Here is a 27876-nt window from a genome sequence, read left to right on the forward strand (position 1 = left end):
TAGGGTTTTGCACTAAATATGAATCTTTATAAACAGTACTACCGTTGGTTAAAAATATAGAATTTTATTGAAAGATTTTTACTTTCTTGTTTAATGCATGCATTTTTTTTCTTAAAAAAGATCCTGCTAGGTGTTCTTCAAATTCAGTTTTGATTCAGGTGTTAAGAAGACTAAATTGAACTTCAGAGGCCAAACTATATCAGATTTTGTGATATTAATAGATGGATGTGGGTAGGATTGCTGTATATCTTTGTATAATTGATGTATAGTTTCATAAGATTTTTAGAAGAAAGGGTGTTTATTTGACACATTTCACATCATTAAAAAGCAGTTGCAGATGCTAAAAAAATAGGGAAAATCTACCTTAATATTTCACCTTGCTTTTAAATGTGAATATCCAATATCAATACTTAGATTTAATTTTATTTTCACTTTTATTTTATTTACCCTTAAATATGGGTAGCTGTGTATTTGAAAATCTATACTGTCTGTATGGCTGAACAGAAAGGGAAAAGTGATTGTCATACTTCCAAGCAACACATTTTTAGAAGGTCAGAATGATTAAATTCATTCTCAATAATGTAGTTTTTCTGTTCATGCCTTTTATTGACAGCCTTTGTTTCTTAAGGAAACTTCATTGCTATTTTTCTGTTTAAAGAGAAACATAGCAAAGAAACAGATGTGTCCCATATAAAATATGCAATAAATCTTGTCTCGCAAATTCTTTGCTCTGAACTTTCTGACAGAAACTGTCAAATATCCACTTTAATTCTAGTATAAAATGTTCACTTTGTGTCATGGCGCCAACCACCATATGCTGGAATAAAGTCAGTAACCAGCAATAAAAAAAGGCAACATACGCACCTTTGAAACAGTACAAGCAATCAGCAGTGAGAAAGGTCTATATAAATCTATGGAGAATTAATCTCAGCTTTGCCACTATCCTGCTGTGCATTTACAATGAGACTTTGCTCCCGACCACCAGAAGTGGCTAACTGCAGGAGGAGTGTATCCTAATGAGGGGAAAACGCAGGGAAAACAAAGCAGCAGCTTTTAACCCCCCCCACCCCCAACGTTTGGATCACCTAGAAGAGCATGTCCTAGTGTGTTCAAACATGTGGGGCCACTGCACATCATGGATTTCTGTACTTTAGCTGATCATGTGAAACCAATCTTGACTGAGCTCAATCAGCAGAAATAACTTGAGCTTCATAAATCATTGTTATCATTCCACAGGAGGAGGCACTGCTGTGGATTTGCTCTCCTCAAACTTTTCAGGCCACAAATTTCACAAAGCTTTTCTGAAATTAGTTTAATTATATTTGTATAGTTATTCATTCGTTGCCCAACAGATTAGCAGTTGGTTCACCATCAAATTATTTTTTTCTTCAATAATACTCTTTTTTTTTCTTTTTTTGAGATTACCTGCTTCTGACTGGATTTCAGTAATTACTCAACTATTTAAAAACACTGTCCTTGGTATAAGAATGGGCCAATCTTCAAAATTTTTTCTTCTGCTTACAAAAATAGATTGTCGTTACAGATAATCTGGATAGTTAGTTTTCCCAGACACAGAACAGATTGGATTTAACCTTGTTCTGTTTGAAAGGAATTAGAACTAATTTTACAGTTCCGTAAACTGTTTAGATACATTTAGTCAGAGATTAATCTTGGAATTAAAACACAACATTATAGGAGTTTATTAGAAAGTAGAATTAGAGTATGTATCTCTCTAGTGTTTAAGCACTAACATGATTTAAAAATAGTTATTATCTGGAAAACCAAGTGTGGGAGAATGTGGGATTAATGCCTTGGTTACATTTTAACAGAATGGCGTTTCAAATAATTTAATTAAATAAATAAAATTTTAAAATGTAATGCTAACTCTTGTTTCATAATTCATGCCTCCAGAATGCAGGAAAATAAGACTAGTTAGTCCTAGCTTTAATGAAAAAATTACTCTTTTGTATGGAAGCTAATTTTCTTTTAGTTTAAAAATCTTTCACAAAATACAATAGAAGCATCATACTAAGAAACATACCTTTTAAGAAACGGAAAAATTTATGAAAATAAATTAAACTTTTTTTTTCTTCCTGGTTAGTTTTAATGTTCTGGTAAAATGACCTTCAACACTATGTTCTGGCACATTTATAGACAGCATTATCACTTTCAAAAGAAAACATAATTTCCTAGGTTTTTTATTACCTATGATAATAAACACTTTCTTGAATGTGTTGCTTGAGCATGTTCTGCTGGTATTGTGTGTCTCTCTGTGTGCGTGCAAGTGTCTGTAATTTGTTATGTTTTCGTAACATTAAAAATACTTAATCTAATATTTAATAATTTCTATATGATCAACATTAATTATTTCTCGACACATACCTAAGATACAGGTTGACAACTTATATTCCTGATAACTTGTGGGATACTTGTTTGTTAAGAAGCTTTCCAAGACTGCACAGAGACTGTGCTGTAGGAACATTTTTACATTCACATCACTGGATGTGGGCTTCTTAGTTAAAAAAACCCCTTCTGTACCGCTGCAGAGGAAAGTAAACTTGTGAGAACTGTTTCAGGAAGGGTGATTAAGACCTCATGGCAGCAAGTGTTCTGACGATTGTTTTGAAAGGATTTAAGATGTCTATACCAGTGTTTAAACTGTTTAAAAAAAGGCATAGCCAAATTCTGTGTTAAAAAATTGATATATTTTTATTTAAAGAAAAGATAAAAGAAATAAGGCTCATATGATCACACTGCTTGTTGATTATTCCCCTGCCACTAATTTTTAATGCTTTGTCCAATTTTGACCAAATGTGACAAGGTTAGAGATCCTGGGATATTAAACTCTTAAAAATCTCAATAAAAATATGTGGCTAAATAGACAAGAGTGACCCTATTAGCCTTCCAGGGAGAGCAAGGCTGTATCATGAACTCACCCCTTAATTAAACATTAATGAATCCATCTGGGAACTAACTAAAGTACAGACCCACAGTAGACCCAAGTTTCATTGATTCCACTCTCCCAGACCTGCTAGTTTAACTGACAGCATAGAAGGAAAATCTCTTCATGGGCATGGGGGTTTTATTTGGGGATTCTTTGCATGTTAATAGAAAACTCTATTAGTCGTATGATCAAATGTACAGAATTTCCAGGCTATCTGTTGAATTCCCTGAGTTCATAAAGCCTACCAATTAGAAGTTAGTAACTGGCTAAATACAGTTTATCAGGTATGAGAAAATTATTTGCTAGTAAGTTGTGTATAGAACATATAAGTTTTTTTCACTATGTCTGAAATTCAACATTTTTATAAGACAAAAAAGCTCCAGCACAAGAATGGTGAACTGTGGCCATGTGAAATAATTGGCAGTCATATTCAAATTTGAAATTTAATTTACAATACAACAACAAAAAAAACCCAGAAAATGTTTTACTCTGGACGTGTTCTCTCATGTTTGCTATGTTTATGTATGAAATCAACTTAGTAATAAAAATTCTTTCCTTTAGAACTAAATTAAAAGTAATACTACTTCTCAAAATACAGGATTACATTAGAAGTAACTCAGTATAATAATGTAGAAGTAGGAGAAAATTCAGGTTTTATGTACAGCTCTAGACAGATAGATTTTTACTGAGAATATCTCTTCCTAGATCAGGATATACAACTCTAGAATTTTTGAAACATCATAATTTGTGAAAAATTAAGGATTATTGAGAAAACTTGCTCAATAGTTAGAATTAAAAGTATAAATGTCTGAAACTGCAAAATTCATTTTTACTGTAAGTACCTAATTTCTAAGGACTTTTATACCCTCTACTGCTAAATTCTTTATTTTATAATATGTTTTCAAAAAGTTCTAAAATTAGATTCAGTTTGTATGAAATTAAAAATGTCATCCTAGTAGCATATGACACTAAATTAGAAAATGATTGTCCAGGTCTTTAACAATTCCAAGGCCCCAGTTTTCATACTGAGCTCCAGACTCACTCTTGTTAGTCAAACCATGTTTTTAAAAAACAATATATTCCAGTGTGATAATGAAAAAAATGAACTTGAAGACTATCCATTTTGTGATTGTACATTCTTTTGCATTCATATGTGGATTTTTGTTAGTACTTGTTTATTTGCACTTGACATTTTTTTATTTGTTTAAAAGATGCTATTTATTTTATTTCCATTCCTTTGAAATTGACATTTCAAGAAAGCAGATTCAGGCAGTGCCAGGTATAAAAATACAATTTCACATTATATAATAAAAAATAGATTTGTTTTTTAATGGCATATATATATATATACATACATATATATATATATATATATATATATATATATATATATATATATATATAATTCATGGCCTTTTATGTAGAGCCCAGTCTCATTTTTTCTAGAAAGGGAGATTACACTAAGAATAAAAGGATTAAACGGGTGTTGATGATACTTATGAACACTTTTATACATTGTTAGCTACATGCTGTTGGCTTTGCTATCGTCAGCAAAAACAATAAAGCTTCATGCAGATTGTTTAACATGCTGGATCAAGTTGTTGGACACCTTTAATAAAAATAAAATCACTATAGTCTTGATTGTGATGTATATAAACAGCCACATTATCCAGTTCGTCTAAATCTTAGGATTTGTCTCTATGGCTATATGATTACTCTGTGTGGCTGTGTGCTGTTGTATTGGGTCCAGCTGGGATGGAGTTAATATTCTTCACATCAGTTGGTGTAGGATGTGTTTTGGATTTGTGGCTAAAACAGTATTGATAGTACAGGAGTGTTTTGGCTGCTGTTGAGCAGCACTTGCACATTGTCAGGGCTTTCTCTTTGTCTCACTCTGTCCCCTCAGTGATAGGCCAGGGTGGGCAAGAATTGGAAGGGGTCACAACCTGGATAGCTGACTCAGCATTCCATGCATGTGATGTCATGCTCAGCAAAGAAAATGAAGAGGAAAGGATTTTGGCAGAGGTAGTATTGCTCCAAAAATGGCTAGGCATCACTCTGGCCTTGCATCACTTGGGGTTTTTTTTCCCCTTTCCTTCATGTATTGAACTGTGTTTATCTTGACCTATAAGTTTTTCTCACTTTTGCTCTTCCTATTCTCTCCTCTATCTGACTGAGGGGGAAGGGGGAAAAGTGAGTGAGTGGTTTTGGGGTGCATAGCTACTGGCCACAGTTAACCCACGATGATTCTAAAACAGCAACCCTTGGGAGGGGGTTTAGATTGCTCATCGTAGTTCTTTGCAGTTCAGAGAAAAGCCATGTGCTAGCAAGTGCATCCCCATGAAAATTTTATTTGCCATGCTGCTACTTTTAGGCCAATATGGCTTGAGTCAAAGATTTCCTGAAAATAAAATCTATTCAAAAATTTTCAGTGTTAATAGATATCTTGAAATCAAAACCAAAGAAAGCTTATTTCATCCTGCTCTAATCTTGCTGGTTGATGTACTACTATATTGTAGTATGCTAGTAGTTTAAACATGTCAAGAATTTCGTTCAGAAACAGAAAAACTGTATAACTGTAGAGCTTTTGATGATCCTCTGTAGTCATTTTGCCCACCTAGGACACCTTTGAGGTTTTTCTTCCACTCTCCAAAGTCCCTGATTAAAAAGGATTATTAAACAATTTCTCTTGCATGACAATTGTACGTGAGAGTGGAAATAGATCTACCACACTTCTAGCTGGGAGCCTTCTGGGTTCAACCTCTGATACGCAAGTATATCAGCAATGGTAATGGTAGGAGATTTGGATCTCTGTTTTCAAATGGTGATAATGCTTTTAAAGCATGGTTCATGCTTTACAAAGACTGAGAAAATAAGGTCAGTTGTTGCTTGTTCTCCTAACTTGATAATGTCATAGAATGTGACTTTCCTCACTTTGGGAAAAGATAACCCAACTGAACCTCTCGGGGGTATACCTTTCTTCCTCAGCCCTTAAATCATGGGTTGGTAAGTTTCTAGGATGGGATTCATGTTTTGGCTACATTTCAGCATGCCCTCCTAAGAGGTTTTAGTTTTGACTAATGAAGAAGGTGGGTTCCTGTGAGTCTAGAAATGTCATAATAACCTTTTGTCACTGTTTTAACAGTCTCTGTCCAGGCTTTATGAAGTTGTAAGAGAAATGTCAGTAGAGATTTTGTATTGGTTGGTTGGTTGGTTTTGTTGTTTGCTTTCAAGATTAAGTTTTGGTTGGGGTTTCTTTTGTCTGTGTCTTATCATAGATTCTGTCTTAACTATGATTGATTGGAAGACATGAGTCAGAAAAGACATATCCCCCTCCTCAAGGTAAAAAAAAAAAAGAAAAAAAAAAAAAAAAAGAAAAAAAAAAAAAAGAGCAAGCCACCTTGTTGTAGGATGATGTTTTTCCTGTGCAGAAAACACTATAATTTATAAAGCAGTCTCTTAAATTTCTTGAAGCATATGTTTTTGCATCACAGGAACTCAGCCTTAGAATATAAAATTAAGAATTCTGATATTTCCATCCTAACAGCTAGTTGTTACAGTTTTCTTGTAATTTTGAAGATTTTTACTGCTCCAAAATCCTTTGAAAATTTGTAAAAACTTTATGCATCAGATCTTTAAATTCTGAAAGTTAGTAAAATACTGAAAAATAGAAGAAAAGCTGTAATGTGTCCAACTAAATCAATACACTTCAGTGAATTATCCTTCTTAGGTATGTTGATACATTTAAGGTCAGAGAGAAATAGCAGCAAATTTATCCAATCCGACTCAATGAGTGTTGAAATTTTCACTAGAGGGGCAGAAGTAACTGGGAGATTTTTGTGTAGTTGTGGCTACCCATTTTTCTTTCTTTGTCTTTGTCTTTCTCTGCACTTTTCTTAGTGCATCATCATTCTCTGCTTGCCTCTGTTAGTTACTGACCTTCTCAATTTTCAGTCTGTGCTGATGTCCAATATTTTCTTTCCTTTGTTCTTGAGAGATCTATTTCATAGTAGCCTGATGCATGAAGAGGTATTGGTTCTGTTGTAACTGGAAGCTGCTGTGCATACATTAGACCTGTAAAAATAAATATTTTTTTGGTAATTTCTCATTTTCAATATAGTGTTTCACGTACTCTTCCATCCTCAACAAGTAGAATATGTAGAAAGAATAAATTTGAGATTTTTTTACCATTTCACTCTAATACTACTTCACTTTTTAAACTGTTAGAGGATCATGAGTCTTCATGCTGACTTCTGCATTTCAGTATAAAAAGTCATCACAAATATCTGATTCATAAGGTAAATGCATAAGATCATCCACATCTTGTGTTCAAAGATGTCTGAAGGCCCAAATTTTATTTTGGTCCTTTTTTCCCCTATTAAATATTGGAGGGCATTTGCTGTGAGGCTTCCTGTTTTGTTTCCTCCTAATGGAAATCAGTTTAAAAGCACAAAAACCTACCTGCAAACCAAATCAATACTCCATAAATGGGGACAGTAAGGAAATTTGCTTCAAAAAGCAAATGCCAATAGGCACCGTATTAAAATGTTCACTGCAGTCAGCTTTTCTGTGATACAAGGGTGATACCCGGTGTCCATTTCAAAACAAACAACATGTGCTTCATATGGTTGGGCTGTAGAACACTTGCCACTGCAGGTTGTGGAAGTTAAAGAGCTTATAAAAGCTTGAGCAAAGAGTGAGCAAGTTCTTGAAGGAGAATCCATTGAGAATTACATTACAATGACATTCAGTGCAGGAAACACTTCGTTTGAGCTACAGAATCTCCGAGGCAGAGTACACTTGGGGGTAGTGTGTTTGTCCTGGTCCATAATTCTAACTGAGCCCCTGTTTCAGTGCCTGCCAGGGGCAGGATGCTCAGCCGGATGAATCCCTGTGCCAGTCTGATATGGCTGTTAATCTTAACTTGATGAACCTGAAATCAAACACATGGTCTAAGGGTGAAAGGATTACATCATTCCACTTCTGCAAAAAGAAAATCCTGTGTAAGAAAATGTGGTGTTGCTAGAGAAATAAAAATAAATAAGTTCTTTCATTGGTGTAATTCATTTGAATTGCCTTCAGTAACGCCACAAATTAAGACAAGGATTGATATGTTGACTATGGGGCTTTGAAGACTCTGCTGAGGAGAATACATTGTTTCATGGAAACCTGTACTGACAACATTGATTGTACTAGTCATTGCAGGTTGTGGAGCGGGAGAAAAAGAGCTGGATATTACAAAATTTTAGTGGAAAATTAGTTAGAAATTTTATGGAAGATAAGAGAATTGCTCTGGTTTCTTGTCTCACACATTACAGAGTTTCTTATATGGAGTTGTTAATTTATTTTCTTAACAAGTCTCAACATCTAAATTTCAAATAAATGCTTTTAAACAATTTCTGGGTGGACATGTTTACAGTTAAAAATACAGAAAATACTGTTTGCCATATAATACAGCTTTTTCTTCCTTCCTGCTTTGCCTTTTATTGGTACGCAAACACAAACACTGTTATATTAATGTAACTATGTGTGTTTCTTCCTAAAAGTCACACCTTTTTTTTTTTTTTTACTTTGTATAAAAAAATTTCTTTCTACTATCTTTCCTTATCCTGTTCTTGCAAGATTAAAAACAGTAAATCAGGTCTTGCCACCTAAATAACTATAAATGTATAAACATGTTGTCCTTGTTAGTTACTTTGTTTCATGTGTAGGGACCTGAAGATATTTTTTCTGTTGTAGCTGGGAATGTAGCTATGTTGGGAAATTTGCCTTACTTGATTTTCCATCTCCTCAAAAACCAGAAATAAATTATTAGTGTAATAATGAATTGTACAATGTTATACACAGTTCAGCTTATGTAGTTAATTTTATATCATTGTCAATCATTAGAATTCCAACCTATGTTTTCTACTTTTAATGGTATAAAATGAAAATAATGAATTAAATATACTGTGTTAACTTTAGGCAAATTGTTGGGACCCTGAGACGAATGCAATAAATCAGAGCTGCCCTATATATTTCATTTGCAGCTGTCTTGCCACTAAGATTTGAGGTGGAGAACCTAATAGTATAGAATTTAATTGCTTTCCTTGCAAAGGGCACACAACATTGTTTCTGGCTATAGGCCATGTTGAAATCATAGGAATAAGTATCTCCAACACACTTAGCCAATGCAGGGAAACATATGAGTTGAAATTAATTTGTTTTGTTAACAGCAAACATGCTGAAGCAATCAATTTTTATTTTCATTTCAAACTATCATAGTACAAACCTCTTTGTCAGTAGTCTTATAATGAAATTGAGTCATTCAGAACCAGTTTCTCAATGGCCTCGTCTGTGAACTCAAGTTCGTAACTGTATTTCAGCCAGGCACTCCTGTAGACTAAGATGCAAAAAGATGAAATTCTTTGTTTAAAAAAATGCCTGAATTCTGTTTATATTAGCATTACCACTTACAGGATTATTTTAATGTGGATTCAGAATAACTTTTCCACAATCATATTATTTTATATCTATGATATTCTGCTGGAGCTGAAGTTGCTCCTCTGTATTAAGAAGACTTGATCAACAAAAATTAGTGATCTTGCTTTGAGTATCCAGGTTAGGAAACATTTTCAATAGTAGAGAATGCTTATCCTTTGAAAATCAAATCCTTTTAAGCAGTTCATGTGAGCATTCTGTAATAGAGGGGCTCAGATTCACTAACCGTATTTCAAACTCTTGGCTGATTCTTCAAAAAAAATCATGTATATGCTGTACATTTAAAACCTACTACATGCGTTTTCACTTTCCGTCTTCCAGAACAAAATGTTATAGCTCTATGGAACAGTTTGTGTTAAATGTGTTTGATACCTGTTCAATTCCAGTTGAACTTCCGATAATTTATGCTGCAGAAACATGTTTAAATTCATAAATTCTGGCCTGCAACAATAAAGAAACAAACACAACTTATATTATTTTCTTTTTAAAAAATCTGAAAGTGAAGTTTAATTATTTACATTTTATTTACTTAATGCCTAACACTATATATTATAATATGGATTTAAAATTACTTTTCAAATCCAATACACTTTATTGGTACAATAGAAACATTCATTGTTTAGAAAAAATAAATAAAAATGGAAAATTAGCAAGTGTTTGCCACTTTTTTATACTTAGTATACAAACTATGCAGTTTTGAAAATAAGATGCTTAATCTGTGGGATCCCTAAAACAGTATGACAGTAATTTATACCTTTAAAATGTTTTTCATTGCCAGCTAAAGAAGAACGGAAGAAAGAAGAGAACAGTTTGGAAAATGCTCAGAAATGGTAAGGTTTTTGCTAGTGTTTTTTAACAGTTTATTTTGATCAAAGATTTTACTGAACATAGGAATTAATTTAAATAGCAAAAAGGATCTGTATTTCAAAGAAGTAATGTGTTTTCTGAAAAACTTATGTAGTCTTCCAGAAAAAAACTTCATTTGCATTTTTATCCAAACAGTGTACTGTGTTTGAGGTTTCAATTATTATCAGCATTGAACTGGATGGAGGTTTTACAGAATAGATAAATAAGTGATTAACTACTTTATGATGTAAAACTGTATTTTGTCATCACTGTACCTTTTCAGCACATAGTATACAGCACTCAGTTGCCTAAGAAGCCATTGAAATCCCAAAATTTTTATTGCATGAATATTTGTGCCTCACTTAGGCCAAAGGCACCAAAATATGGAAAAAGTGAGATTAATTGATTTATAGATGGATAATAAAATATTCTGTAAGTTAATATAACTAATACATTTTGTTTACCGAATTATAGTTTTATGAGAGTGAAGCATCCATCTTAGCTATGGAACTGCTATAAATGCGTGGGGGGAAATGAGTTTTAAACTTCCTATCGATATTTTTTCTTCCTGGTCACTGAAGAGAGATCTGTCATAATTTGGATTTTAATTGTACTTTTCCCAGACCATACTCACTCCACCTGAGCCACCTTGGTTAGTTTTCGTAGGCAGTCAGGAAGAGGGAGGCAAGGGGCACTTCCCAAATGTAGTTCAAGTCTTAAGTGAACTGTTCCTATCTGCTTGCAGAAAATGCCTAAATATGGGCTAAACAACTGGCTGATGTCAGCTGGGGCTTTACCTCCTCATTTCAATTGTCTGACTGGCTCTACTTAGCTACTTCCTTGGCACAAGGCGTCTTCATATTCTACCTGCTTTGTAGCCTTTCTAGAGTAGAACAGACTCTCCAGGGTATGGAGCTGCGCCCAACTTGCAGTTGACTTAGGGAATTAGTTGTCCAACACAGAGTTTGGCTTTTTTTAATTGCTAAATATTTAAATATACTAAATGTACTAAAATTCAAATATACTAAATATTCAGTATTTTAAATTACTGCTTTTGAAAGGCAGAAAGTAGCCCAGGAAGCCAGATTAAGGTGGGTGAAAGCAAAGGAGTGCTACTGGGGGACAGGCTGATGAAGAAAGGAAGAGAGGATGAGAAGTGTCAGGATGAAGGCAGAGAGAGACTGTGCAGAATTTCAGGATCTCACCTCTGTATGCCCCAGCTGGGATGATGAAGGGTTCTGTTAGGTAGAAGAGTGCACAGTGTTCCAGAGGCTGCTGTTACATGAGGCAAACTTGAGAAGAGTCTCTGTTCTTGCTGCTCTTGGTTCAGCTATCCCAGTCAAAGTGCTTCGAACAGCTGAGGATTATTTGGCCCAAGTGAATGTAATGCAAATTACATTGCCCAGTAGACATCAGTGGTTTTAACCATATAATTATGACTAAGGTGTTTCAGTATTTTTAAAGTTTGAAAGCCAAAATGTTTTACACAGATACTTCAAGCTATATTTTATTTTTTTACTGACTTATTTATTTATCTCCTCATAGTGTCGCTCCAAGACCCATTAGCTCTGAATGTTATGGCCTTATACACACATATTTCATTCTGATTCTTTAAATATGGAACATCAATTAACTTGAAATTTAAATGTTTCATGCAAAACCTAGTAAGAAATGGAAAAGGTTAAGGTTATCACATAGGAGGTTTTAAAAAACCTATTATTTTATTAGCTTACCTTGGACAATATGAGCTACTCTACAGCATGTTTTCTATCTTTAAAGTATCAGAAAAGAAAATCCCAGAGCATATAAGCTCATGTGGCTAAAATCCAAGCTGCTTTGTTAAGATGATGGAGTATATATTGCTTTATTTTGGAGGGATAACTTCCGTAGTTTTTGATGGATACTTTATATTGTTCAAGCCTAGCTAAAGAGCTTTTACTTCAAACTAAGTGAAGAAACCTTGAGCCTAACCTTGGTATTTCCATATGAAAATATGCAATGTGGACTATGCAAATGCAAATATAAATGAAGAAATATGCTGAAGCTGCATCTGTGGCTCACATAACAAATGTTGAATGGCTGGAGACTCCTTACAGGTCTTCAAAATTATTAATTTTATTTTCAGGATTTGCACCTCCTATGTTTAGATTTAGAACCTATTTGCAGCTCTAAGGAAGAATATAGCTTTCTTCTGATTATATAAAATTATGATGCCAAGAAATATTACTTACTTTTAAATATGTTGTTTTGTTACCTTTGCTTTTAAATTATAGCATTATTTTTAATATCACCAAATGTTTCAGGATTGTTTCATCTACTTCACAGAGAAAAGTGATTCAACTTTAACAAAAATGAACCTGCTTTAATTTATATAAGTACCTAGTCTTGTGGATTGTTCCATTTTATCTATACAAAGCAATCTCATAAAGGTTTAAAATGCACAATCAGTTAAAATGCTCTTGGAAGTATTATCTGTAATAAAAGAATATTTTGGAAACATCCAGCTGTATAGCAGTTCAGTAACAGCTACATTATAAAATCTTTTTAAAAGCATTAAAATACTGGCAGTGTATTTTTGTAAAATTAATTGTTTATTGACACATGTGGAAGGATATTATTTTCAGTAAAACTTTTGCAAAATTGCTGTTGGCACTGTATGTGGCTTGGTTGTTGCTACTCTCAATTCTCCCTGAGTACTAGATTATTTTCAACCAAACCTAGAGATTTGTTCCTGATTTGGTGTGTGACTCTTCCATGGTCCTTCAATAAAGATAAATGGGAGAATAAGATCATCTTGGAGTGCAGCAGAATAAAATAAATAAATATATTACAGCATTTCCTGTAATGCAAGAAGTTAAGTTTTTCTCATTATAGTTGAATGCCCATGATTTGCCAGCGTGACAGACCTCTGTGGTGGCTCATGCATCTGTAAGTTATCCTCCTGGAAAAGAGGTGGATGTTGGAAGGTTAGTTATGCTTAGCATGAATTGCTGCTGTAATTTCCAAGGCTAAGGAGAAATTATGGTAATTACCAGCCTTGACTACTGAATCAGAGGAACTGTTTCCCCAGTGGGCTTACGTGTTGACTGGTATTTTTTCTTTCCTCCTTCCTTGCAGCTTTGAAGAAACAGTAGGATACTTTGGGATAAAGCCAAAGCCTGGCGAGAAGGAGATCACACCAAACTACGTTTTCACGGTGTGGTACGAATTCTGCAGTGACTTCAAGACCATTTGGAAACGAGAGAGTAAAAGCATTTCGAAGGAACGGTAAGGTTCTAATAAAGTCATTAATACCATTTTAGATGTCTGGGAAACTGCTGCTTCTCAAACCCAACAAATTATACTCCCATATTTCACAGGCGTCATTGTTTTCTTTCAGATCTAATGGACATCAAGGAAAGATTATTCCCTCAGGGTGCGTAGGAAAATTCACCAAAGGCATGCTGTCCCCACAAAAAGATAAACACATATAATCTGATAAATTACACTTTTGTAACCCCTTCCAATTACTAGCTAGTAAAATGAAAGGAGAGCTGTGCTAATTTATAACAGATTGCTTCTCTGTGCATTTTCATGTTGAACTAGCCTAAATGAGGCGATATTGCTGTCGCAGACAGTACAGACAAATAAAAGTGAATGCTTTTCCAGTTAATATACTGCACTTGCATCAAAGGGAAGCCCCAGAGATTCAGGCCACACTTAGCATAGTGTCGAAGCCCCACACTGAATTTACAGCACTACTTCTGACTTTTGGTGTCCTGCTGAGGACATCAAACTACTTGCCGCTAGATCTCACAACAGTCTCCTGATTTTATTAGTTAGAGTAAAAGAACCCAAAAACCTAAAACCTTCAATTATTTTCTTGATTTTCTTGAAGAAACTTAAAATCTTTTACACAAAAAAGCAGTTCTACTACAAGCTCATCATGCTCAGCATGTTATAATTCATTTGAAAAGACCTAGATTGGTAATGTAGTCATTCTTTGGAAAAGAATGGAGCAATTACTTTCAGCATGAAATTTAAATCCAGGTGCTTATTCCAAATTGACAGAGAGTTAGATTAAAATGTCTCTAAAAGAACAAGCAAAAGTAGTACCATCATTATAAGTAGTACACACTTTTATTTTCCATTTTGCTTCAAATGAGTGGGGCTTTCAGGTTCATATAAAGTAGATTTTTTGAGGGACTAGATGTAGAAATTATGAATTCTGAATTATCAACCTTAGCAGCATTATTTTATAGATCTTACAGTTTTATAATACTTGGAAGTTGTAGCTTTTTGTATCATTTATTGATTGATTTTGGAAGCTGACAACTGCAAACATTTACAAAGAATCTTTTATTTCCTTGTATCTAAATCAATACACAAATTTGGTTTTCATGTTAAAAACTGTATAAAATAAAAAGTCCCAAGCATGTTGCTATGGTCATGATAGAGATTATCTCAGGGATATATTTTCTGCTGAATCATGAGTTATTTTTATTCCAAAAGCAGTTAGGAGGAATGGAAGTTAACTACCCAAGGAAAAAAAAAATCCAGACCATACATCCTTTTCTTTTTATGTAGTTAGCGCCTTGCTAATAGTCCATAATGATCCCTTCAAGTGAATCAATTCGAAATGCCTTATGTTTTAACAGAACATAGCTTCTTAACCATCTCAATACAATAATCAAGAAATCTTTGTAAGTAGACTGCTATGTTCTGTGCTTTTATACTCAGGTGAAGTGAGAATTTCTTGTGGTTTAATAGCCATGTCAATCAAATCTGCAAATATAAACAAAGAACAAATATATCATCAGTTCCTCTGACAGATACCTTTATTCCTGTTCAATGTAAAAGAATACATTGAACTTCTAAGTGCTAAGTGTTACACTTCTAAGTGCTGACACTTTCTGGGTCATATAGACTGCTTTTCAGAGCTCACTTCAAATTATTTTTACAAAGTTCCCTTCGTCTCAAAAGGACAATTCATTGTCCTTTACATTCAAAATTCGTGTGATTCATCAAGATGATGAGCTGTTAAAATAAGGAGCCTTGTGTAAATAGTAAATTAGAATGACAGAAGAGCTGTTTTCATCATTCTAAATTGTTTTGTATTGTGCTACTGAAAAGACTAACATAGTGAAAGCAATAGATTAGAATGGTGGAAAAGCTTTTTTCATCACCTGAAAGTGTCTCATAAAGTCTTGATCATTTAAGGGCCCTGTTTAGCAAAGTATGAAACTAACAGTTGATGAACTGCTGTCCAAAAAAGTTTGAAAGCAAGCGAAGACTCATTGTGCAGACTGGTAACTAAAAACCTTAGAATGACAGGAATGGACAGCTGTCTTCCTTAACTGGCTAATTAATTAGATGCACCATTTGTTGTGCATTTTTAAAGATTGAAATTTAATTTAAAAAAAAAAAAAAAAGGAAAGAGAAATTTTTTGTCGTGAACCCTTATTTTGTTTTGAAGGAAGTTTTAAAGAGGAAGAAACATCAAATAAGTCAGTAATTGCAAACTTAGGTTCTGAAACTGAGGCATTGATATCATTATGTGAACATTTCCAGTTGGATTATCTTTCAGATTTCAGGAGCTGAAGAAACCTCATGTAAAATGTGTAGGAATTTGCTAATTATTTACATTTATATAGGAATGTTAATAGTGGATTGTAATTTGTCTCTCAAGAAATATGACACATAAATTAAAAATTTAATTATAATACACAGAATTATCATTAATCAAAAGAATAATTGAAAACATATTAGGTTAAACTTAATAGTAGTAAAAATAGGTTAAAAGATCTATGATTCCATAAGTAAAATTTTATATCCCAAACTAACTACATTGCATTAACAGACAACTTTAAAATCTCTGAATTTCAGGAAAAAAGAGTGCTGTCTTTATCTAAATGACAGTCTCAGCTGCAAAGAGCCTGTTTCGTCTAAAGCTACTTGGCTCCCAAATGTAACACAACTGTAGAGGTCTAATGATATTTCAATAGGACTTTTTTTTAAAGTAAAGGAAACACTTCAGCTGAGCTGCCCTGCATTTAACCTAACCATGAAAATAAATTAGCTGCCTGCAAAATATAGTTGAGTCATTGTCTCTTTCGTGGACAAAATTTGCACATTATTTAAGAATGCAAGACAGTTAGATAAATAAATATGAAATGGTATCACATGATACGATATGATATGATATGATATGATATGATATGATATGATATGATATGGTATGATACGACATGATATGATATATGATGTGTGATATATGGTATATGATATGATATGATACGATATATAAATGACTATAGGGGTAAAATGAAAACAATTTTCCAAACCATGTACCTGATAGGAATATGATGACAGCTTACTTTCCCTTCAGTACCAGAATTTAAGTAGAATGTAGTATAAGTGCATTGAGTGTTGGAGATTTTTTTTGGTGCTGTTTTTTGTCAAAATCCAGTTGTGTTGTTGACAGCTTTATAATCTACAATGTGTATGCATTCAGGTACATCAACTGCTTTTACGCTTTTTTTCTATTTATGAAATTTTGAGACTAAAAAGGTGGAGTTTCTGGCAGTAAAGCACTAACAGCAAGGTAGATTGCTGATATTTCCACTTCTTTTTCTTAAACTAGGAATTCTATTTGCATATCTATGAATTCAGAGCCAAAACAAATATGTATTTATAACAACTTAATCCATTATACATATATATGAATGCCTGTCCATAAATCAATTAAAGCATTCAAGATGTGTTTAATTTTATTTTATTTTAAGAGGATGTCCTAGACAAATCTAAAATAAGGAAAAGGTATAAATACAGAATAAATACTTTGAAGTGATTTTCATCACAAACTGAGGTTATGTTTTGCAAATGAAGTGTGACAAATATTATAATAGTGTGTTTATGCCTGTTGCCCTTTAAATATGAAAAAATTAAAATAGGAAAGAAATTGTTGCTCTTAATTTATCTCACTGCTGACTCTTGCAAAGATAAGATTGCTACAATGGTTACTGTACTGGATGAAGTAATCTCTTTCAGGTTGAATATGCATACAAATAGGTCAGAATTCAGAAATCAAAAACAGAACCAAAACTTGTCTCAATAGCTGGATAAGGCATGATCATTATTTAATGAACAGAACTATATATTTCATCTTTAAAACATAAACACTTTGTCACAAGATATCACAAATGGCAAAATCTTGCTTTGCTTCTAAATGGTGACAATACAAAATTATATTAGAAAAACCTACGAAGGACTTACACATGAAGAAAGTTTCCAGCTGCAAAAGCATTCTGGGGATTATCAATGTAGGCTTTTGCTGTTTTTATATACTCCTAAATATCTGTCAGTGGCCATCTCAGATGAACTGAAGTATATTTTTGTTCTGTAGCCCTTGTCTTCCTATTGGTTATTCTTATGTACCAAAAAAAAACCCCAAAAAAACCCAATTTTTATTCCTTATGACTACAGATAAAATATCTCACTTACTTTGTAGATAACTTTATACATAAACCATTGTCAGTACCTCCAGAAAAAAAAGAAACATATCAAACATACTGGCAATTTGATGTTTGATGACAAAATCCACTGACAACATATATTTTACTGTATTTTACTGATTTAGTTAATAAACATTTATTCTAAATGCAATCTAAAGATTTCATCAGTAATGACCAAGTTCTTTCCAGAAGATGTAGGCCTGAAGGCTTGATAGGCAATTGTATTGTACAACACAGTAATAGAAGTGGCAACGTTCAAACTTCATAGTCCAGTATAAGGCTCCTAATTTTAAAGCTAGCCAAGTACTCTCTAAAATCATCTGCCAGGCCAGGTAATACAAAAACATCCGTCTTACGAAATTTCGATACTGAAATCTAACCGCTTATTTTTCATGGGCTAAGAGTTTTCAGGAAATGGAGCTGTGACTTGAGGTTTAGTTCATGAGCTGCATACAGAAATAGGACTGAGAGTAGAAAGGCATTTAACACATGAAAGGAATTTGAGCTCTGGGAATTTCTCATAGTCCTAAGGGAAGTCACTGTTCAGCTTTGTTAAGGACTGGGTATGCAGCTTGGCTCTAGATTGAACAGTTGATGTTGACTGTAGCTACCTCCACTTGTTCATTTCCACCCAAATCTGAAATTTTGTTTGCACAACATTTCCTTATGCCAAAACTGTTTTGTGGGAGAAGTTTAAAGTTCTAGTCATGGGAAGCTCAGGTGTCACAGAACTGTCATTCCAAGCTATTTCCTAACCCATAGCTATCCACATAACCCACCAGCTGCATGAAAGGAGCTGTGGAAGCGAAAAGAATGGATTTTCCAGATCATTGAGAAGCTGAGAGAGAACCAGATAATTTGGTCTCTGTTGTCACACAATAACAGAGCCAGGACATGAGTACGTGAATAGCAATTGGTTCATTTACAAGGGATTCTGGTTTTCCTAACTGGGGAACTTCAGAGGGTGTAGTGTGCTAATTCACACTGCCTTCTGTCTGATTTGAGTGGAAAGCAGAGATGAAAGTGATAATCAGTTTATCTAGTTAGTCCCTGGCTTGGTAATATCTTTTCCTGTAGGGAAAAATGTATTTTCCTGAGCTTACAAAGGAAACTTTTTTATAATAAACACAAGCTTGTGTTTAGATTAGGTTTCTTCATCCCTAGGTATAAAAGAATAATTTTTAATGAAAATAATGTCTTTATTTTTTACAAATAGTTTTTAATTTAAGAAGCTTGGCTTTTATCCAATTTACAGGGGAAGACACCACCTGCCACATAGAGGCAGGAAAAAGCCAATTACATTCCCATTGATTATAGTAAGGATACATAGTCAGTATTGGAGTCATGGTTCTCATATTTAAAAATACATAGTTGTGTTAATTTAATTCAGTATTTTCCATATTGTGTGCTGATGTGCAGTACTGCTCAGCTTGACACATCTTCTTTATTCTTTAAGGTGTATTGACTTCTTCCGATCACAGCTGAAGGAGAGCTTTTGAACACATTCATGTTGCAGCTCATCAGATTTGAAGGCATTAGTGACCTGCCTTCCATAATGTTTTGGCCTTGTGGTTGCTTGCTAAGTAAGCCCATCAGTCAGGCTGGAAGGGACCACAGTGGCTCGCCTGGTCCCACCTCCCCGCTCAAGCAGGGTCATCCTGGAGCACATGGCACAGGACTGTGTGCAGATGGTTCTGGAATACCTCCAGTGAGGGAGACTCCACAGCCTCTCTGGACAACTTGTTCCAGTGTGCAGTCACACTTGTCTCTTGTGGTTCAGCTACTCTGTCATCTCTTCTGGTCTCTTTGTCCTCTCCAGTGTTCTCTGTCCAAAACTGTCCTTGCCACTGTAAGCTGTAGATTGTGGCCCTCCATCTCGGGGCTTGATTCTGCTTCAGAACCCTCATTGTAAAAACCTTCCTCCTTATACCTAATCTAAATTGACCCTTTAATTTAAAAACATTACCCCTTTTCCTTATGCAATAGGCCCTGCTTAAAGTTTGTCCCCATCTTTCATTCTATTTTTAAAAATCCAGTGATTTTTAAATTCCTAGAAGTAGTGAAAATATGCCATAAAACACACAGAGCTAGGCCTGTATCAGTGACAGGCGTGATTTTCATTTTAAGTCTAAAAGTTTGTAATCCCTTAGTTCTCCCTTTGGATGAAAGTGTGGACTCCAGACATTTAAAAACTATGTGGAAACACTTCTAGGACCAAAGGGAATGCGATCAAATAGAAAATGTGCTCAAAATAGGGAAGAGTTTAGAAGCTGATCACTTGGTGTGATTCTGCTGAGCCTGAAGACTGTCTTGAAATCCATCTTTGCATAAACATTGTAGCTGTGAGAAATAGCATGCTGTCCAGTGGGTGCAGTCATCCAGCATTAAGAAGTAAACTTTGCAGATTAACAAAAATAAAAAGATGGAGTGGTGTGTTGTCACTTAATTGTTTACATGTAGAAACAGTGAACACTAATTAAGTTCTAAAAAAAGGCCAGCTGTATTTTAAAAAGGTACAGAAAAATAATTTCATACTGTGTATTTGAGGGTGTAGTTACAGCTTGAATCAGTGCTATAGCTAAACAGTGTTGAAAATAAGTTTAGTTGGGAGCAGTGTAACTGTTTCCTCCTCTTCTTAAGCACTGGAAAGTGAGACAACACCAGGAACTATCCAGTAGATGCGTCTAAAATACGTAGAGAAGAAATTTTTTGTTTCCAACACTGATAACATTTCCAGCATTGATAAAGACAGTAATGAACTTATGAATGTGTTTTGTATTTTAAGAAGAATCCAGCTTGCTGCTAGTGTTACAGCAAGGAAGTACACATCAGTAATTGCAGCTATAATCCACTTTCCTTTTTGCTTTTCTTCCAAAATTCCTCAAAAATTGAGTGTGTCAAAAGTGGTTTGAACTAGACATGGTATTTTAAATACTTTTTGACTGGCCATAGCAATTGTTTTTGCCAGTGGAAAAAGTTAAATAGGAGAAGAAAGTTGAATTTTTTAGTTCAAGTGTGCCAAGAAATGTGTTGCTTCTAGTAAAAGACTGACTTGGTGTACATTACTGAAAATTGATTTGCTGAGTTCTCCTTGCTTCTAAAAATTCCTTCCCAACCTCCTTCCTTTTTAATTTTGCATATAGAATTATAAAGTAGCTGTATGTACCATTAGTATTGTACAGACACTTAGCACTGGGCAGATCCTCTGTTAGGAGTGCCAAGAATTTTCTTTCCTTTTTATCACTGTTCAGCACATAATTTCCTGTGCACTTTCCAGTCCATACAAGGAGAGTCAAGTCCCTTTTTCCTTAATTCTCTGTTTCTCCTTTTCCTCCTGATTAAATTCCTCATTGTGTTATTGTTAAATCCCCACAGAAAGAAGGGTTCTGTATGCAAGACCCTGAGAGCAAAAGGCAAGAAGCAGAGGAATCAGATGTGTTCTTCTTCCCCCTTATCTCTATAGCACTTTTGGCAGACTAGTCTGTAGGTGTACACAAGACAGCTTTAACTACCCTGAAACAAGAACCTCCTGTACCTCCTATTGCCACATCAGTGAGGCTGGTCAATCAATTCCTTCTAAAGCAACACAGAAAACATGGACAAAAAACTGGTAGATGGTTTCATTTCAAGGTTTTCAGAGGAAGTATAAGGTGTAGCCTGGCAAATGGCCTGCTAAAATAGCATATTCTGTGTGCACAACAGATTAAGCCAGCTAGCTCTTTTTTTTCAGAGGAGGATCTTTTTGCCTTGATAGCACAGCTTTTTTGGTGGGAAAGATACTCCATAAAATCCAGATCCTGCAAGAACAGAGAAATCGTTTTTTCAATCACATTTTCAGGGAGCAATACAGACAAGCTGTCCTTTTGCTTTTGATTTTTTCCATTTGAAAATGTACTTGATCTACTTTTGGTAGTTTGTTAAGTGCTTTTAAATAGAAATAGCAGTCTGTTGGCTAATGTGCCTTAAAAAAAAGTTACTGGTGAGGCTTCTTACAAAGTGTATACCAAGCAGAGCCAGAGCACCTTTCATCACCTTTCATTTCATTTCATCAAATCTAATGACACCTTTTCTTTGTTTCAGAATTAAAGTGGCTCAGCAATCAGTGAGCAAGTTAACTGCAGAGAAGAAAGTTGAAACGAAGAAAATTAATCCTACAGCTAGCCTGGTATGATCTGGTTTTCAGTATGACATTCCAAAGGGGTTTCGTGACACCATTCTTGTCATTCAGAATGATGGCTGGTTTCAACTGTTGTTGGAGAGTATAGTATTTTTAGTTTGAATGCAGCAGAGTGATTTTCTTCCCAAGGAGAAATGTTAAAGCTCATGTCCTATGGTAGTCAACAGTTATGTTTAACATTTAGGTCAATTGTGCCTAAGGATGGCTCTGCTATTTTAGATAACAAAAGGAGCTGCTTTTGTGGTTTCTTCTTCCCTTCCACTCTAGTCTCTTGTATTTTCTTCCATGCTGCAATGTGCATGGAAGCTCACTGCATGTATTTTTCCAACGGCTGGAGTGTCTGGTTTTTTTTCAAAACATTAAAAATCTTGTTTTCTCTGTGGAATAGTGGTGGAAGGGACTAAACCCACATTTAATTCCTTGTTGTTCACCAGTAGTTTTAATACTACACAGGTTGTATCAAGATCTAATTCTATGCATTGTATATAAATCCTTTTTTTGTCTGTGTGCAAGGCACATAGGTTAGACAAGCCTTTCTCAAACTCTAGAAGGCAAGAGACCAAGGGACGGAAATGTACATGAAGGAATCAGGGTATTTCCATTCCCAGCAGTGCATATCAGTTGCAGATCAGGCAGCAGAGATATAAACGACTGCACTCACCTGGGAAGAGGTCGTTAAGGAAGATCACCTAGCTAAATGCTAAATTGGAGCCTTTTTGGCAGCAGAAACCATTCCAGACATGAGAAGGTATTAGAGTCACATGAATTTGAAATGTATCTGGTTTTCTCTAACTGCACTGGTCTTCACAGATGTGTGTTTTCAAAGGTACACAGTTTTTGACAAGTATGTAGTGAAAGCAAACCCAGCTTTTCCACAGTAAGTAATGTGTTTTAAAGTTTTAAACCTTCCTTTGAGTGCTCTAAACATTTTTTAATTAAAGAAAACTGGAACTGTGACTTATTTCTCTGTCTTTTAGACCAAATGCTCATGAGAACTTGAGATAGAAAATTATAGACAAGAATTATAATAAAACTCTTCTTTTTCTTGAACAGAAAGAAAGACTACGTCAGAAGGAAGCCAGTGTGACAGCCAACTGAAAGAAGATGAATGAAAACGGTGGAATGATTTCATACCTTGCCTGATGCTTTACTACACCAATGGCCCAGGAAGCACCTTATGTTAGATAATGAATTCTGCTTTGCTGATCTGTCCCAAGACAATCCATTAAAGACTTTTGAGTTCCTTCAGAGGTGTTTGTATGTTCAGTGGAGGGAATTTCTAAAGAGGTTTTTACGTGGGAAGTCAAAATTTTTTTTCTGTAACTCTTCCTTACATTGCGTAAAATGCATCTTGTTGTTAATGGTTAATTAAAATATTTTGTGCATAATGTATTAATATGGAAGAGCATATTAATATTAACATGAGCATTTTGGATGCTGATTTAAGTAGTGACTAACAACCTGTAGGTTATTTACAGGGCTTTATGTAGATGAGAGCAAATATGCCATTAAGTTCACAGAGGTCTATGGCATCATCCTTTTTGTTACTTCAGCAGTAACTGAGGTAAAATTGACGGATTCTAAATAATTTTACAGTGTCTAAGTATTGGATGCATCTTTCTAAAACTGATTAAATGTAATTATAGATTCATGCTGTATTTTACTACAGATATTTTTATAGAAGCTTCAGCTTATGCCATTCATTGAAATGGGAGTAATATTTTGCACATAAAAAGGAATATTAAATTTTTTTAGTTTTATGATTGATGGCATAACTGATTTATTATTTTTATGATTTTAATCTAACATTTCCTAAATTTTGAGCTTCAAAAGAAAAAAATGATAAAATGTATATTTTTATTTTAGTATATGTTGCAAATACCAATTCCGTAAAGTGATGAGTTTATCAGTCATTATTCATTAAAATAATATCTCTCCATGAAGTTATGCATTTGCCATTAAACATTTGACTTTTAGTTCAGTTGAAAGCTCTCTTTTTAACAGCAAATATCTCACTCTAAAATACATTATGCAGCCTGCTCTTGTCCCCCTGTATTTGTATGAAGAATGTGTCCAGCATACCTACATTTTATATATATATATATATATATATATATATATATATATATACACATAATATAGTAATTAAAACTTCAGAAAGAAATAACAGGATCTTGCTGTCCTCCTGTAACATTATAACCATTGCCATAAAGTGGCAGAGCCTGAAAATAACCCTCCTGAATATCCACCATTACTTGAAGATTTTTACTGCATTTTAAGGATTTGGATTCTTAGGAGGAGAAATCTTGAAGCAGAAATTAATTTAAGGTAAAACAGAAGAGTGATTTTGCTTGCTGTCCTCAAGAGAGAAACTGACTTTATGATAATGGTGTATGAAGTTGGTTAGAGAGAGAGATTAGGTGAAGCAAAAAGGTGCAAAAAGCTAGTAGGGGAAAAACATTAGTCCCTTGCTTTGAAACTGGAAAGAATATACATGAGACAGACATCAGTTATCATACAGCAAATTTGGTAGACTGAGATGAAACCTACATGAAGTCATCCCTAGCAGTGTACATTTATATTAAGGAAAATAGCAGTTGTGGAGACCCATTCATAAATTAACTTAGAATTTCAGTGCAGGTTTCTTAAATTAGTATCTCTCCCATTCCTGATAATTAAAAACAAAGGACTCAAGAGTCTCTTGTGTGTTTGGGAATTTCTACCTGCTGTAGATATACTCAAGATGTGTAAGCATAATTCTTATGAAAGCAGTCAAAAATAAGCCAGCGAAAATAATCTGATTTGTAGTTTGACTAGTCCCATTGCAGAGAAGAAAAAAATTCCAAAGATTTAAGTTTCCTGTCTTCCACTAACTAGGTGAGATACATTTTTTTCCAATACTATTAGTGATAAATAAGAGGAGCAATAATGCCTATAAAAGCCAAAGAACAACAGCAAGCAAGGCAATTTTGATGAGTGTTTAAGCAAACAGTGTTTATTTTTATATAGTTTTCTATTTGTCATGAAGATATTGGATATTGCCATTTGACCTGATTGAGAGTTTTTCAATGAAATGCATTACTTGAACAAGAGCAGCACTGTTTGTGAAAATGGATGGCCTTGAAAATTCCCATTAGAAGTATATTGTGGAAAAAAGGTTTTAACTTATTGAAATATCCTGTTTCAAAATTTTTAAATGTGAATTTTCATTTTTCAGCTCAAATTGACTTCATTTTGAACTGTTGAAAAATGTATATAAAAAGGGATTAAAATTATTCATTTAAAGCATTCCTTGATCAGATTTATAATTTTTTTATCAGATTAGCAATTGCCAAGGTTTTGAGAATTAAGGCTATTTTTTTAGAAGATTCAAAAACCGACATAGCACAGGGACCTTGTTTCTTCCTAATTTTCAAATGTATTAATTTTCTTCTCAAGTCAGAGTTTCTGATTCCAGCTTCACCCATGACTTAAATCCTCTACTACTAATTAAACTGTTTTTAAATGAAAAGAAGAATTCACCTAGATTATTTGATTCATTCTCTTAATCAAGACTTTAAGACTCCTGGATAGAATTCATCAACTAAATATCACACTTTCCCCCCTAGTGATACCCACAAGTGGCTTCAGACGGTGATTGAAGCCACAATGGAACACCTGCTGACCTTAACTAAAAATGTGTATTGGAGAGGAGATATTTACAGATATGTCTACATAAGCTCTTTATTTATGAAATATTTAGACACTTCAGGCATAACAAATATGCATCAACCAGCATTCCTCTTTGGGGTCACTGTCACCAAACACTGTTTTAAGCTTTAAGCTTTAGTTTGATGCCTCACTTTACCTTGAGCTTCCTAGTTTGGGGAGAATGAAAGGACAGAAAGAGAAAAGAAAGAAACTACAAAGATGGAACGGAACAGAAGTCTCCAGTACATGTCTACATTACTGTCAAGGAAGTAAGAGAGTGGACTCAATTAAGGCAAGCAGCAATAGCTAGACAGTTAAAATTTTCTGGTCTGTTTAACTTAAAATACCTCAACAACACAGAAGTCACTTCTGTGTCTGTGAAGTAGATGTGGCTTAAGAGGGGGAATTTCCTGTTGTGATTTGTTTTCGATTTTTCTGTTACTGCCAAGCTTCTCAAAGACTATAAAGCAAAGCTCTATTAAAACCCATGTTGCTCATTAGATGCTTATTACCCACAATAAAAATACGCAGTACTGATTTATAAATCAAATTATTAGGACTAATTCAGTGTAGATGAGTAGATAATAATATGCAAAGTGCTCTTTACATTATTTACAACATTACCACTTGTTGATTTTAAAATGGAAGACCTTTTAGTGTCCTTGAGATCTGACAATATAAATTATTTTTTCATTACGTTTTTACTAAATTATGAAAACTACCCAGGTGTTTTGCTGTCACTAACCCATGCAATTGTTTTGCCTTGTGTTTTATCATAGGGCTGTAAATGTATAGATTGAATATTAGACTTATATTTAACTTAGAATTTTTTGCATCAAAACAGAAACTGTGATCTTCATTTTCTTTATATATAGAAAATTGAAGTTAAATGGGTGGAATATTCAAGTAAGCAGAGAGAAAAAATAGTTGAGCATCTTGAACACATGTAGGAAGGATCTATTATTCGTAAGATTTCAACATTTCTGAATTGCTGAGAATGTCTCCTCCAACCAGATATAAACAGCCAGGGTATCTCTGACCATATTTCTATTTTTTCTCGGCATGAAACATGAATAAAATGTTTTGTTATCCATGTGGTGTAGAGGGTTCTTATTGCCCTTATTTTCCAGTAAATTGATAGCAATTCCTCTCTTAGATCTAAACATCTTTCCCAGCTGAACATGGGCCAGTGGAAGACTGTAATAATTACTTAGTAATGCTATTTCTTCCTTGTTTCAAGTCAGTATCTTAAAAATGAATGCCTTAATATGGATAGTGTGGATATGGAATTTCAGAAACATACAGTTTAGAAATATTCATCTCCTTAATCTCTGTTTAGGCACCCATCTGAGTGTGCAATTTTAGAAAATCATGTTCACCTAGTTTTTGCTCATTCTTGGCTTGTCTGAGTCTTGTTCAGTATTGTTATGGATCTTGCTCTTTTTTTTTTTTTTTTTTCTTTAACACTTTTGGAATTTATCAAAGCCAGGTAGAGAATTTCAGGATTTCCAGTCTGGAGAGTTCTCTTTGGCATTTTTCATTTGAAGGTAAGCCTATGTATTTGAACTTAAAGATAATCTGAAAAGAAAGTAACTTGACTATAGTTAGTAAGTTGCTTCGAAGAGAGAAAAATACCAGGAGCTACGTGTTTCCTTGCGCCACCACGGAAAAATATAAAAAAACTGTATAAAAATCAGGTAAAATTATCAATGAACTATTAGTAATGAGGCTGGTAACAACTGAAAAAAGTTAGCAAAGACAGTTGTGATTTTTTCATTTTCTGATGTTTCCAAATCAGGATGAAACATTTTTTGGAAAGGTCTGTGTTGTCAAATGCAGCTAATTGGGCTCAGTTCAAATGGAGCTAAGTGGCCTCCCCTATCCATTGATTCACCTGTCCCAGTAGTTCCTCTAGACAGATAAATATAATAATTAATATGTAAAAGACTTAATAAAATATTTTTCTTATCAGTAATGAAATATTTTTATCTAAGATGAAAGAGCTCTTTGTTATGATTTTGAAATTAAAATACTGCAAACAGTGTGGTGTAGAACAACATAATGCAGAAAGCCACTGTCAAATAATAAATGCTTGTATTTCAAAGGATTAATAATTAGCATTTGGTGAATGCACCTTATGGTATCAAGGTAGCAAATTTATGTGCTCCGAAATTCAACACTGTTTTGGAGATTCCCAAGCTAGGACTGAGAAAACTGGCATTTTGGATTGCACAGTGAGAAATCCC

At 34.2% G+C, this 27876-nt stretch overlaps 1 protein-coding gene across 1 annotated transcript in view; it reads left to right on the forward strand.

The window, feature by feature from the left end:
- The window catches only part of LOC136292507 (formin-like), a 128430-nt gene extending 100577 nt beyond the window's left edge, over nucleotides 1-27853 (forward strand). Inside the window, exons 14-17 of the mRNA XM_066188309.1 lie at nucleotides 10203-10254; nucleotides 13388-13537; nucleotides 21844-21928; nucleotides 22994-27853. Of these exons, the coding sequence (XP_066044406.1) occupies nucleotides 10203-10254; nucleotides 13388-13537; nucleotides 21844-21928; nucleotides 22994-23038 (332 nt within the window). The 3' untranslated portion in view covers nucleotides 23039-27853. The remainder of the gene's footprint in view (nucleotides 1-10202; nucleotides 10255-13387; nucleotides 13538-21843; nucleotides 21929-22993) is intronic.
- Nucleotides 27854-27876: the final 23 nt, after the last annotated feature.

Source organism: Chamaea fasciata, unplaced genomic scaffold, assembly GCF_029207755.1.
Source record: "Chamaea fasciata isolate MVZ Bird 193981 ecotype frontalis unplaced genomic scaffold, bChaFas1.0.hap1 SCAF_7, whole genome shotgun sequence".
Classification (NCBI taxonomy): domain Eukaryota; kingdom Metazoa; phylum Chordata; class Aves; order Passeriformes; family Sylviidae; genus Chamaea; species Chamaea fasciata.